At 41.7% G+C, this 13515-nt stretch overlaps 1 protein-coding gene across 1 annotated transcript in view; it reads right to left on the bottom strand.

Annotated features, from left to right (window-relative positions):
* SPPL2A (signal peptide peptidase like 2A) overlaps positions 1–12274 on the bottom strand; it is a 52366-nt gene extending 40092 nt beyond the window's left edge. Inside the window, exon 1 of the mRNA XM_004281277.4 lies at positions 12043–12274. Coding sequence (XP_004281325.2) covers positions 12043–12102 — 60 coding nt within the window. The 5' untranslated portion in view covers positions 12103–12274. The remainder of the gene's footprint in view (positions 1–12042) is intronic.
* Positions 12275–13515: the final 1241 nt, after the last annotated feature.

Genomic DNA, 13515 nt, shown 5'->3' with positions numbered 1-13515 from the left:
CATATTTTAGATTCCACATGTAAGTGATATCATATGGTATTTGTCTCTTTCTGACTTACTTCACTTAGTATGATAATCTCTAGGTCCGTCCATGTTGCTTCAAGTGGCATTATTGCATTCTTTTTTATGGCTGAGTAGTATTCCATAGTATATGTGTACCACATCTTCTTTATCCATTCATCTGTTGATGGACATTTAGGCTGCTTCTATGTCTCTGCTACTGTAAATAGTACTGCTATGAACACTGGGGTGCATGTATCTTCTTGAATTATAGTTTTCTCTGGATATACGCCCAGGAATGGGATTGCAGGATCATATGGCAACTCTATTTTTAGCTTTTTGAGGAACCTCCATACTGTTTTCCATAGTGGCTGCATCAATTTACATTCCCACCAACAGTGTAGGAGGGTTTCCTTTTCTCTATACCCTCTCCAGTATTTGCTATTTGTAGACTTTTCAATGCTGGCCATTCTGACTGGTGTGAGGTGGTACCTCATTATAGTTTTTTGGTTTTTGGTTTTTTTTTGTCGTACGCGGGCCTCTCACTGTTGTGGCCTCTCCTGTTGCAGAGCACAGGCTCCAGACGTGCAGGCTTAGCGGCCATGGCTCACGGGCCCAGCTGCTCTGCGGCATGTGGGATCTTCCCAGACCGGGCCACGAACCCGTGTCCCCTGCATCGGCAGGCAGACTCTCAACCACTACGCCACCAGGGAAGCCCTGTATGTCTTTTTGGAGAAATGTCTATTTAGCTCATTTGCCCATTTTTCAATTGGGTTGTTCTTTTGTTGTTGACTTGTATGAGCTGTTTGAATATTTTGGAAATCAAGCCCTTGTGGGTTGCCTCATTTGCAAATACTTTCTCCCAGTCTGTAGGTTTGTCTTTTCATTTTGTTTATGATTTCCTTTGCTGTACAAAAGCTTGTAAGTTTGATTAGGTCTCATTTGTTTATTTTTGCTTTTATTTCTATTGCCCTGGGAGATTGACCAAAGAAAACACTGGTATGATTTATGTCAGAGAATGTTTTGCCTATGTTCTCTTCTAAGAGTATTATGGTGTCACATCTTATATTTAAGTCTTTAAGCCGTAAAATTTAAATTTTATATGTTAGATTTTCCATATTGATACATATACACTACCTCCTCTTACACAACTGTATAATAGTCAGTGTTACTTTTATAATTACAAAAGCTAAGGGATTTTTTAAAAAGCTTAAAAGTACAAGGAAGTACAAAGGTATCCAACTATGAGTAACATTTATTGCTATAGACAGATTACAGTCTTTTCTACAGTGGTAGAAAATTTATCATTGATATAAGCAAAATTCATTGATATGGGAATTACTAAGGCAAAACACAAATTTTAGTGGAAGATTAGTATGAGAGAGGAAAGTATAACCATACATAATTGTAGAATAGTTCATATTGGATGTGCAACATGCAGCAAATTTCATGAGCAAGCTAATATACCCAAATAACTTAAGCATTTCCACTACATTTTAACATCTTAGTAAAATTTCTCATAGAGATGATATAGTTTTGAAAATTCAGTTTATCAACAATAGATATCGTATGTTCTGGAGTTAGAGACCTGGGACAGAATGGCAATTTCACCATTTACTGGCTATGTTACAAGTCATTTAAACTGTTTAAGCGTCAACATCTTGGTTTTTTTGTTTTTTGCTTTTGGTCCCGCCTCGAGGCTTGCGGGATCTTAGTTCCCCGACCAGGGATTAAACCTGGGCCCTGGCAGTAAAAGCACGGAGTCCTAACCACTGGACCTCCAGGGGATTCCCTCCTCAGCTTTGAGATGACAAAAAATGTCCAGACCTCACAGAGCTGTCATGATGATTAAGTCAGATGATGCAAATGTTTACACATATTAAGCTCTTAATAAATGGTAACTATTATTATTAATAATACATCTAGCACCTTGCCAAGTACTTGCACAATGCAGAAGAAATACAAGATGATTAGTGGTTGCTTAGGGTTTGGTAGGATGTGGGGATGGGGGTGATAGCTACAGAATATGAGGTTTCTTTCTTTCTTTTTTTAAAATAGACCTTATGTTTTAGATCACCTTTAGGGTCACAGCAAAACTGAGCATGAAGTACAGTGTTCCTACATATCCCCTTACCACACACACGCATAGCCTCCCTCCAACCTCCATTATTAACGTTTGTTACCATCTATGAACCTACACTGACAATTCATTACCACCTAAAGTCCACATTTTACATTTAGGGTCTTTCCTGGTGTTTTACATTCTATAGGTTTTGACAAATATGTAATGACATGTATACACCACTACAGTATCGTATGGAATATGAAGTAGTTTTATTGCCCTAAAAATCCTCTGTGCTCTACCTATTTGGTTTCTTTTTGAGGTGATGTAGATGTTTTAAAATTGACTATAGTAACGGTTGTACATATCTGTAAATATACTAAAAGCCACTGAATTGTACACTTTAAATGGGTGAATTTTATGGTATATGAACTATATCTCAATAAATCTGCCCCCACCAAGAAACACTAAACAAGAAATTATAGTCTTACTGGGAAGATTAAAAAGAAACCTGAAAAAGATAATGACAAACAGAATATGATTTAAGTCAGTCTCTAGTAAAAGCTTTAGTAGTTCTTAGGGTGTTGGAAATGCAAATTTTTGGACCCTATTCCAGACCTACTGAATCAGAAACTCTGAGAAGTTTATTTTTAACAAGGCCTTATGGAGATTTTGATGCTTGTTAAGGTTTGAGTACCATAGCTATATGAGCAGTGCTTCTCAAGATTTAACGTGCATACAAATCACTTAGTGATCATATTAAAATGGAGATTCTGATTCAGTTGGCCTGGGTGGAATGTGGGATTCTGCATGTCTAACAAGCTCCCAGGTGATCCTGATGCTGCTGCTTTATGGGCCCAATCTTGAGCAGCAAAAGCTATATGGGAACAAGAGCACAGTCATCCCTCGGTATCTGAGGGAGACTGGTTCCAGGACAGATAACAAAATCCAGGTATGCTCAAATCCCATAGATTTGATTCCACACAAATTCAACAAATTGTAGATCATAAACAACGTATATGTATTGAAAAAAATCCAAGTATAAGTGGACCCGCGCAGTTTAAACCCATGTTGTTCAAGGGCCAACTGTAGTAGAAACCACATCACTGTGGGCCAGTTAGGTTGGGAAGCACAGAGGCCTGAAGCTCAAGCGTCCCTTTAAACATTACAAGTACCAAATCAGGAAAGACCTGTGGTCTACCTGCGCTAGTATTAGATCATCTGACAAAGACCCTACGGTGGATGGACAGGATACCTTCCTTTATATTTTTCAAGTTAGAAACATGCTTCAAGACATCTGAATTTTCCTTTGTAATCAATTGTGGTCTTTATGTGGTCTTCTATGACTTTACTCAACCCTTAAAAAATATCTGTTTATATTTTCAACTAATAATGAAAATATTCTCTTAGTAAAAAGCTTAGTATCAAGAGCTTGAAGGGATTTAGGGATATCTAGTCCCTTCATTTCACAGCTCAAACAGGTCCAAAATGATCAAAATGAAGTCTCAGGGGCCAGATTAGAATTGAGCTCTCTAAAACCCAGACCAGCAGTCTTTCAGCTCTGCTATCACTTCAAGTTCCCTTATGCAGCTAGATCTGCCAGCACCCCTTAGTACCCAATCATCACCCTCCAGTTTTAATATTGGTCATATATATCTCTGCATTAGCTGTTAACTCCCTCTCTGCTGTGATTCTGGGCATGGGTCTCCTACCACCACTCAAATTCCTCTAATACCCAATTAGTTCCTCCCACACCCTAAACATACCAAACTCTAACTCCTTTCCTTACCCTCTTCCAAGTACCCCCACTTCTAGGACTCTAGAGTTTCATGGAATTCCTTTCCCTATGACAAATGCTCCTTACTGCTCACCCCAAATCCTGCCTCTTAATGGCAGTTCCTACAACCACTGGCGGTGGAATCAAGTGCTCTTCATGGCCATCAAATCTTTATATTCCACATCTTGCTTGATCCTCACACGCAAGGGAAGCAAGTTTACTAGCCCACAGTGTGAAGCAGTACTTCCTGTTTTTCCGATTCAAATATACCTCACATAAAAATTCATCGGATGCCTGTTGTTTGTGAACATTTCCAAATTTACTTTACCCAGATCACTTGACTTCAGTCTTATTCCATATCATCTTCTTTTTAAATCAATGTTTAAGTCTATCTTAATGTCAGAGTTGCCTATTCTTTTGCTCATTTTTCTCCTAAATAATTTTTGGTATGATAAGTGCCAAATGATTACTCAAAGTCTAAAAACACCTCAACTGTAATGGAGTACACTATACTCACATCCTTGCAGGTGTCCTATTTCCTCATTTTCCCAAACCAATCAGAGCTTAAACAATAGGACATATATAAAGAGCTTTATTTCATCAGTGTACTTTCACTGAGTCAGTCTTGCACTGACCTTCACGTCCCTGTCTCTTGAGGCTATATCTATGCTTTATACTCCAGTCTCTTGGTAGTCCCAAGCATGGGCATTTGTATTCCTGGCCTCTGTTCAAACGGCCTCCTGATGCTGACTCACCAGCCCAATATTAACCTAGGAAACAGGCCTTTCTACTCCTGTCCAAGCTAATAGCACAGTTCAATTCTTCTGTGACTTTGTTTCACAGGTTTAGTTTGCCTTCTACTCTTCTTTCTCCTTCAAAAGGTATCTACCAGCACTGGATCTACTTTCCAAATTTAAGTCTTCACACATTCCTTTTGAAAATAAAAATTCTTTAGCTAAAAATTTATCTAATATACTACCCCCTACCCTGAATCCACGCCATACTTTGGGTCTGCCAGGACTCTGTATCTTGGCCCATTTTCACCTCATCATGATGGAGCTCTGACTAATACAATGCTAACTTTTACCTACGTATATATTTAATTCCCTTTAAAAGCCTTAAAAGATTAGTCAAGCATGGCTCTTCTTTTTTCTTAGAGATTATGGTGAGTAATCTGGGCAACAATTTCTTACCCTTTATTATAAATCAGTGCTTCTTGAATTTAATGTTCTGTTAAAATCAGATTCTGATCCAGCAGGTCTTAGGAGGAGCCCATGATTATACATTTCTAACAAGCTTCCAAGTGATGCTCTGATGTTGGTCTGCAGAGTACATGGTTATAGACTTCATCATGAATAGCAGTGAAACTCATCAGATTTCCAGACATTACTCGGGTTCTCCTAGGAATTTTCTTAAGAGGTGAAAGTCACACTGTACCTGCAGTATGCTGGTGTAGCCAACGTTCATGTATTGGCCAGCAGTTCCCCCATTTCACCCATAAGTTCACTCAAAACTCTTCAGCATTTGTATCACTGGGTCCCAGCTTCCCCACCCACCTCCACAGTCTGTCAATTAAACATGGTTCACATTATTCATATTGTTATCCATTAGATATACTTAATCCTTTGGTTTCAAGGGACAATGTGTGAATATGATGAACTCTCTCTCCAATGAACCCCCCTTACAATCTTTCTTCATAAAATCTACAAATTAAACTACTCCTCTATCTTTAGATACCAAATATGAGGGCTAGGGGTTTGGGGCAAGTTTTGCTAATAAACAGAATTTATTTAAAATGAGAACTAGCAATTTAAAAAAAAATTATTTCTAAACCAGAAGGTAAAAAGTTAAAATGTAATCACTGAGTGCTAGATGCCAAAGAGTAATAGTCATCTACCCATTACCCTTATTTCATAGCAATGTAGGAGGTATCCTTTTCTTTACAAATATCTTTCTCCTTACACAGATTGAGTTTTAAGTCAATAGCAATACATTAAGAGTTGAAAGCAGCCTCTACAAGAAAGGCAGAATTGGGGTTATATGTCTGAATGACACATGTTCCAAAGCCAGGTCTAAATAACTTCCAGATTCACTATTCACTATTATATTTTCTATGCCTCTTTCCTCACTAATAAGTTAGATAATCAAGACAATCTATGTTCTTTCTACTCCTACTTCCAATATTCAAGGTTTATGGAAACCATGCACTGAAACTGACTAGACTCAGACCCTCAGAGATGAAGTGAAATCTTGATTACTTAATTAGTGGCTCAGTGGGAGCTAGGGCACCAAACAGGGATTTATAGAGAATCAGAGGAGTCTGTGGGACATGGGGAAAGTAGATCCCCAGGATCATTCCTTACACTTGGAGAATCTGGGGCATGTAACAGGCTAAGATGTACTAGGGTGGAGGGAAGAGACAAGGTAACCATTCTTCATTCAGTACTCTGCAAACTATGAGGTGCTAAGGGAGACAGCAGAGAATGAGTCAGGTAGCTTCTCCTTCATGGGGCCTAGATCCAGCCTTCTCCCTGGGTTTCCTTAAGTAATCTTACTACTTAACTATTATAGAATTTACAATTTACACTAGAATTCATAAACTCAAATGCGTAAAAGGCCAGGCAGGTAAATAAGAGTTGATTTAAGACCACAGGACGTGGTAACATTTGGCAAATTCTGGCCTAAAGGCAATGAAATTTTTGAAAAAAAATTTAGTATCTTGGGGTAAGAATCCATACCTGGAGACTTTATGGTCTAGATTTCTGTAAACAGAACCAATTTCAGGTAAATTTTTAACAAAGATAAATATTAAATATATAATAAACATGACTTCTATCTTTAAACCTTTTTTCATGAAAATAAATTCACAAATTTTTCCAATCAGTCTTGTGATCTATTTTTGATCAAAAAAAAAAACCACTTAGTGGAAATGTATAAACAAATGTCTTAGAAACTCTGGGTTCTAGTCCTCTTTTTCATGACTTTCTATCTGGTCTAGGACAAATTGTAATCTTCCTGAAACTTCTCTCAGGATCATTTTGAGATTCTAAGGAGATGTATGTTTAGGTGTTGTATTTTGAGAAGGAGATAACACAGCAATTAGTGACTTAAAAATTGGACAATGGGATGCAGAATCCACAGAGACAGCTCTGATTGTGAAGAATCTGACAGTTAAAGGAGGAATGTGACATAACCAGCATGTCTAAGCTTGGGCTTAGACATGTACCACAGACTAGGTGGTTTAAACAACAGAAATTTATTTTTCACAGCCTGGAGCCTAGACGTTTCAAGGTGCCAGCATGGTCCAGTTCTAGTAAGGGCTCTCTTCCTGGCTTGTAGAGAGCCACCTTTTCACTGTGTCCTCACATGGTTGTGGGGGGCAGAGGGAGAGAGAGCAAGGCAATAATCCCATTGTAAGGGCCCCACCCTGATAACCTCATCTAAACCTAATTATCCTCAAAGGTCCAGTCAATCTCCAAATACCATCACACTGGGAGTTAGGGCTTCAACATGAGAATTCAGAGGCACACAATTCAGTTCACAGCATTTCTCCCCTGGCTCCCAAAATTCATATCCTTCTCACATGCAAAATATTTATATTCATTCCATCCCACAGCCCTAAAAGTCTTAATTCATTCCAGCATCAACTCTAAAAAGTCCAAAAGCTCATCTAAATGTCGTCTAAATCTGATATGGGTGAGATGCAAGATTCTTCATGAGGTAAGATTCCTCTCCAGCTGTGAACCTGTAAAACCAGACAAGTTATGTGCTTCCAAAATATAATGGTGGGACAGGTATAGGATAGACATTCCCATTCCAAAAGAAGAAATCAGAAGGAAGAAAGGGATGAGGGGACCCAAGGAAGTCAAAAACCTAGTAAGACATAGATCTTAAGGCTCAAGAAGTATCCTTTTTGGCTCTATGTCCCACTTTCCAGGCCCACTGGGGAGGAAGTGTCACCCCCATGGCTCTGTGGGGTAGCCTTTGGTTCTGTGGGATACCACCCCCAAGGCTCCTGGTAGAGGCCAAAAGGCTTGTTGAAACTGAAGTTGTGGCCCTGATGATCTCTGAATCACCTTTGGGGGTCATTTATCCCTCTTCTTGAAGAATAATGCACGTTCACAGCCTAATAGCTCTATCATCCCATCCTGTCAGATCCAAAAGGTCCAACAGCCTTTCTTCATTTCATCCTGTCTCCTTCCCCCGGAGTTAAAAGTGGCAGTGTTTTTGCTCATAGAATCCCATAAGCTACTTATCAAGTGATTGTTCAGCCACACTCTTAGTGTTCTTTCCAGAACAAACTTTCTCTCTCTTTTTTTTTTTTTTTTTTTTTTGCAACATGGATAGGCTGAGAATTTTCCAAATCTTCAAATTCTGGTTCCTTTTTGCTTAACAATTCCTTCTTCAATTCCTCTCTCCCCTTTGCATTTCACTAAAAGCAGTTAGAAAGAACCAAGCTGCTCCTCCAATGCTTTGCTTAGAAATCTCCTCAGCTAAATATATTTCACTGCTTACAATTCTTCCTTCCACACAACACTAGAACATAGTTCAGCCAAGTTCTTTACCATTTTATGACAAGAATTGCCTTTCCTCTAGTTTCCAATAAACTGTTCCTCATTTCCATCTGCGTTCTCACCAGAATCACCTTTAATGTTCATATTTCTAGCCTCTACCCATTACCCAGTTACAAAGCTGCTTCCACATGTTTAGGTATTTGTTACCACAGAACCCCACTGCTGGTACCAAAATCTTAGTCAGCTTGGGCTGCCATAAAAAAATACGATAGGGAGAGGGGGAGGGGGCAGGGAGAGCAAGCTCTCTGGTGTCTTTTCTCATAAGGGCACCAATCCCATCACAAGGGACCTACTCTCTGACCTCATCTAAACCTAATTATCAATATCTCCCAAAGGCCCCATCTCCAAATACCATCAATACTGGGGGTTAGTGCTTCAAGATATGGACTTTGGGAGGACATGATTCAGTCCATAGTACAGTAGCTCAGCATGTCTCTGATAGGTTGGGTAGCAGAACACTACTAGTTTCTGCAGGAGGTTGAGGCAGGAGGACAGAAGAGAAGGAATTAAAGAAGACTCTTTGAGTTGGTGTAGTATACCAAAGGAATGCAGATTGCAGTAAGAGATTTTCCTGTTGGGGATTCTGATTACCACTTCATTTTCATAAGCTCAAGATGTGGCTATATGACACTTCAAATTCTTTGAAGTAATGAAAACATGAATACAACTTTTATAAAAACATTATGAGAAAGACTCAGGATTCTTCAGAGAACTCTGAAGCAATTTTAGAAAACAGATCCAGGCTAAATTTCACTCATTGTCTTTGAAACAGAACCCTATGACTGGGTCCGAATAACACTAAAATAAAGGTCTAACAGTTGGGGCTAGCGGTGGGAGTTGGACTAGGGAAGGACAAGTGTGATATGGAAATATGTCAAAGGCAAGAGAGAATTAATTACCCGCCAGGCACTCTTTTCATGTCTAGACTTAAATGTTTAATGGGTTTAGAAGTTATTAAAACAGCCAGATGTGCTGTAGTTTGTGTTCAAGATACACAGTAAGGTCACTCTGATGTGATGAGGACAAACAGAGTAGGGTAGGCTACATGATGTTGAAGGGGCTTTCCAATGCTAAATACTCTGCCTCTTCTACAAGGATGTGACTCTTTCTGGAGATTAAATGCTGCTTCTACATGAGGATGATGACCCTTATTTTTTCTTTTAATTTTTGGCTGCATTGGGTCTTCGTTGATGCACATGGGCTTTCTCTAGTTGCGGTGAGGGGGGGCTACTCTTCGATGAGGTGTGAGGGCTTCTCATTGCAGTGGTTTCTCTTGTTGTGGAGCATGGGCTCTAGGTGCGCAGGCTTCAGTAGTTGCAGCACGCGGGCTCAGTAGTTGTGGCTCACGGGCTCTAGAGTGCAGGCTCAGTAGTTGTGGTGCACAGGCTTAGTTGCTCCGCGGCATGTGGGATCTTCCCAGGCCAGGGCTCGAATCCTTGTCCCCTACATTGGCAGGTGGATTCTTAACCACTGCGCCACCAGGGAAGCCCATGATGACCCTTTTCTAACATGACCAAGGGGAAAGAGGCTCAGTAGGGCCAGCTTCCAGAGACCAGAAAGAAGAAATGAAATGATTAAGCTGGCATCATTCATTCAAATGAACTCAGAGAGGCCACCTAGGGCTGTAAGAGTAGGGAAGAGGAGTAAACAAGGGCTTCAGGGAGAAAATGGTTAAAATAACAAAAAACTTAAAATAGTGGAGGAAAGGAACTAGGTATCTAGTAAACAGAAGGAAAGAGAGAGCTCCTGCTGAGAAAAAGGATACCAGATTTATTTGAGTTCCTCAGAAAAGGAAAGGAATGAGAAAGAGATCCTTTCATGAATTTAAAGGAAGAAAGAGTGTAGAAGAAAAAAATCCACTATGGAATCACTAAGAAATAGAAAATCAATAATACTAGTTAGCACTGAAAAAGATCTTCCCAATTTCGAAACATCTTGTCAGTGTATTCACAGTTACCAGCACAGCTCCTGGCATATAAGAGATACCACACTAAATATTTGTGGAGTGAAAGAATGCTACTGAGTCCTCACAACAACCCCGCAACCGGGGAATATAGAACTCAAGATTAACATGGTGAAATATGACAAAATATATATGTGCAATATAAAAAGAATAAAATCTAGAATATGGGAGAGACAGACTAGCTACAATTTAGAACACGGACAAACTTTAGACTTGTGAAGCACTTGAAATTACATGAAAATTTTGCTTCCATTTTTCTAGTGAGAGGCTTCAGAGCTTTTATTAAGAATTTCAATAAGAGTTTTTGAGCAATTGATGTATTATTAGGTTAATTATTAATTTGTGTTGAGAAAGGACAGGTGGGAATTTATACACACATGTATATATTCTTACAATTAGCTTAAGAAGTTCAAATGAAAATGAGTGCAAAAACACTCAAAAAATTTCATACCTAGGTTATAGTTTTATGTGTATTTACATACTACCTGAATTATCTTCTGGACACGTCTGATTACAAGGTAAACAACACCTCAAAGATTCAGACCAACACTGCCACTTTGCTATTCTCTTTATATCCTACTCCTCCCCCCGACCCACCTCAAGCAATTTTTAGATACATTCTTCCCAATGCTGCCTAGCAAAGTTATGAATACAAGGAAGGCACTTAACCACTTCAGGCTTTGAGTTTGGTTTCTCAATAAATGTTAAAAACACTTTCATATTGAATATATTCACTGGTAGTAATCATTTAAACTGGAGAGTAAGCAAAATATACTCTTTCAGAGAAGTTACACATTCTAATGGAAAGAACTAGACAGGCATACACCATACCAATTCTGTATAAAGCTCATAAAAGTTTCCAACCTGAAACTCCCTAAGTGAAATTTACAAGAAACAAAAACTTAACACTGGCGTCCTTACCACCCATTCACTGAACCTTCTGCTTGGTGTTGAATTTTAAGACATTATTACTTTCCTCTAATTACGAAAACAAACTTGTGTACACATATTTGTTACTGTTACTTAACCGGCTCTCCTCCCCTTTAAACGAGGCAGAGAATTGAAACCCACTAAAACCCACTAAAAGAATTACACTTTGGTGTGTTCTTTAAGAAATTATTTTAAATTATTACTGTTACCAGAAAGCCCCAGAATGGAATCAAATGAGCCCTAAGGCGAAACAGAAACTAGAGGAAGAAAAAAATCTGTATGAGAGCAATTAAACTAAAGCGCAGTCCTTGAACTGCTAAACATCCAGGGATCGCGTATACGTTTTTTCCTTCTTTCGGGGTTGGGGGTAGTGCGGCTTAAGCAGCGGTAAGAAAGACTGGACAATAAAATTCAGAGGTCAATTCAAAACGCCTGGAACAGTGAAACTACAGAGGAGAAGCACCAAAGTCCGAGTCGTATTAGGGGGTCGGCAGGTAGCTTTCGCGGGGGTAGGTACCGGGACTTCAAAGGACGGGAATGGGGGCTGGACCAAAAGGGAGTAGTGGGACAGGGATGGGTATGAAAGCAAAAACCCAGAGCAGGCCGCGTAGGCGCGGGAGAGGGCAGGCCGGCAGGGAGCCAGTGGGGGTGAGGCGGCAGCAGCGGCGGCGGCAGGTGGGGGGGCCCGGCCCGGCCCCGCCCCGGGGAGGCCCGAGCGCCCGCCCGTCCCCCTTACCAGAGGGAGCAGAAAGCCCCACAGCAGGGCGGCGGGGGTCAGCGGTTGCTGCAGCCCCATCAGACTGCCTGGTGAGCGCCCGGCGGCGCGACGCGAGGCGGGGCGGGTTCCGGGGTCACCTCGCGGCGCTGCTTCGGTGGCTGGGCCGGACAGGGGCGGGCAGCGGGGTTGGGTTGGGGCCGCCGCGGCTGCTGGAGCCGCCACTGCAGCGCCGACTTCCTCTTCCGGCCCCGCCCGGAGGCCGCGGAAATCCCCACGGGGCAAGTGGAGGCTGGGTCAGCGCGCGTCGCCCGCCCGGCTCTCTCAGGCTCCCGGCGCTGGCGAGCACCGGCAGCGGGTCTGGGCGTGTCTCTTTACAGCTGCGTGACCTGAACTGTTCCCCGGTCCGGGCAGGCGAAGGGACTTTTTCAAGCCCTCCTTCTTCCTAGAAGCGGCGGAGCCCCTGTTCAGTTCCCCACCAACTACCCAGGTGCTCGAGCCAAAAACCTACATGCTCTGAGTCTTAATTCACCTGCTCATCAGCCGTCCTAGGCTCTCTCACATGTATGTCCCCCAAACGCCCACCTTCTCCTAAACCGCAGTGACCACCCCCAGACCACCGTTGCTTCTCTCCTCCAAACAGGTTTCCGTTTCCACTCCCCACAGCCCATTATCCACACAGCTGTCCTGGAGAGATCTTTTTGAAAATGTAAATCAGATCATGTCACTCCCAACCACACTTAGAATAAAATCAAAGCTCTACTCCGGGACTTCCCTGGTGTCCCAGTGGTTAAGAGTCCACCTGCCAATGCAGGGGACAGGGGTTCGAGCCCTGGTCCCAGAAGATCCCACAAGCCATGGAGCTGCTGAAGCCCACGCGCCTAGAGCCCGTGCTCTGCAACAAGAGAAGCCACCGCAATGAGAAGCCTGCCACTGCAACAAAAACCCAACACAGCCATAAATAAATAAATTTATTTTTTTTAAAAAAACGGAACACTCTACTCTGGAGGACAAAGTTTATATAACATGGTCCGTGCCTGCTTCTCTGACCCCATCTTCACTGTTTTCCCACGCTCGTTTCAAGCCACATGGGCCGCCTTCGGTTCTTCCGGCCTTTGTACTGGTAGTCCTCCCTGCTGGAACGCTCCTCTCTCTGAATACCTGGCACGCTGGCATTCACTTATCAGCTTAAATGTCACTTCCTCAGAGGGAACTTATTTATTTACTTTTTAAGTTAATTAATTAATTAATTTTGGGCTGCATTGGGTCTTCGTTGCTGCGTGTGGGCTTTCTCTAGTTGCAGTGAGCAGGGGTTACTCTTTGTTGTGGTGCGTGGGCTTCTCATTGCGGTGGCTTCTCTTGTTGCAGAACTCGGGCTCTAGGTGCGCGGGCTTCAGTAGTTGTGGCACATAGACTCAGTAGTTGTGGCTCACGGGCTCTAGAGCGCAGGCCCAGTAGTTGTGGCACACCAGCTTAGTTGCCCCACAGCATGTG

This window comes from Orcinus orca, chromosome 2 (genome assembly GCF_937001465.1).
Source record: "Orcinus orca chromosome 2, mOrcOrc1.1, whole genome shotgun sequence".
In the NCBI taxonomy this organism is placed as follows: Eukaryota; Metazoa; Chordata; class Mammalia; order Artiodactyla; family Delphinidae; genus Orcinus; species Orcinus orca.
This window is presented reverse-complemented; position numbering and strand designations above follow the sequence as displayed.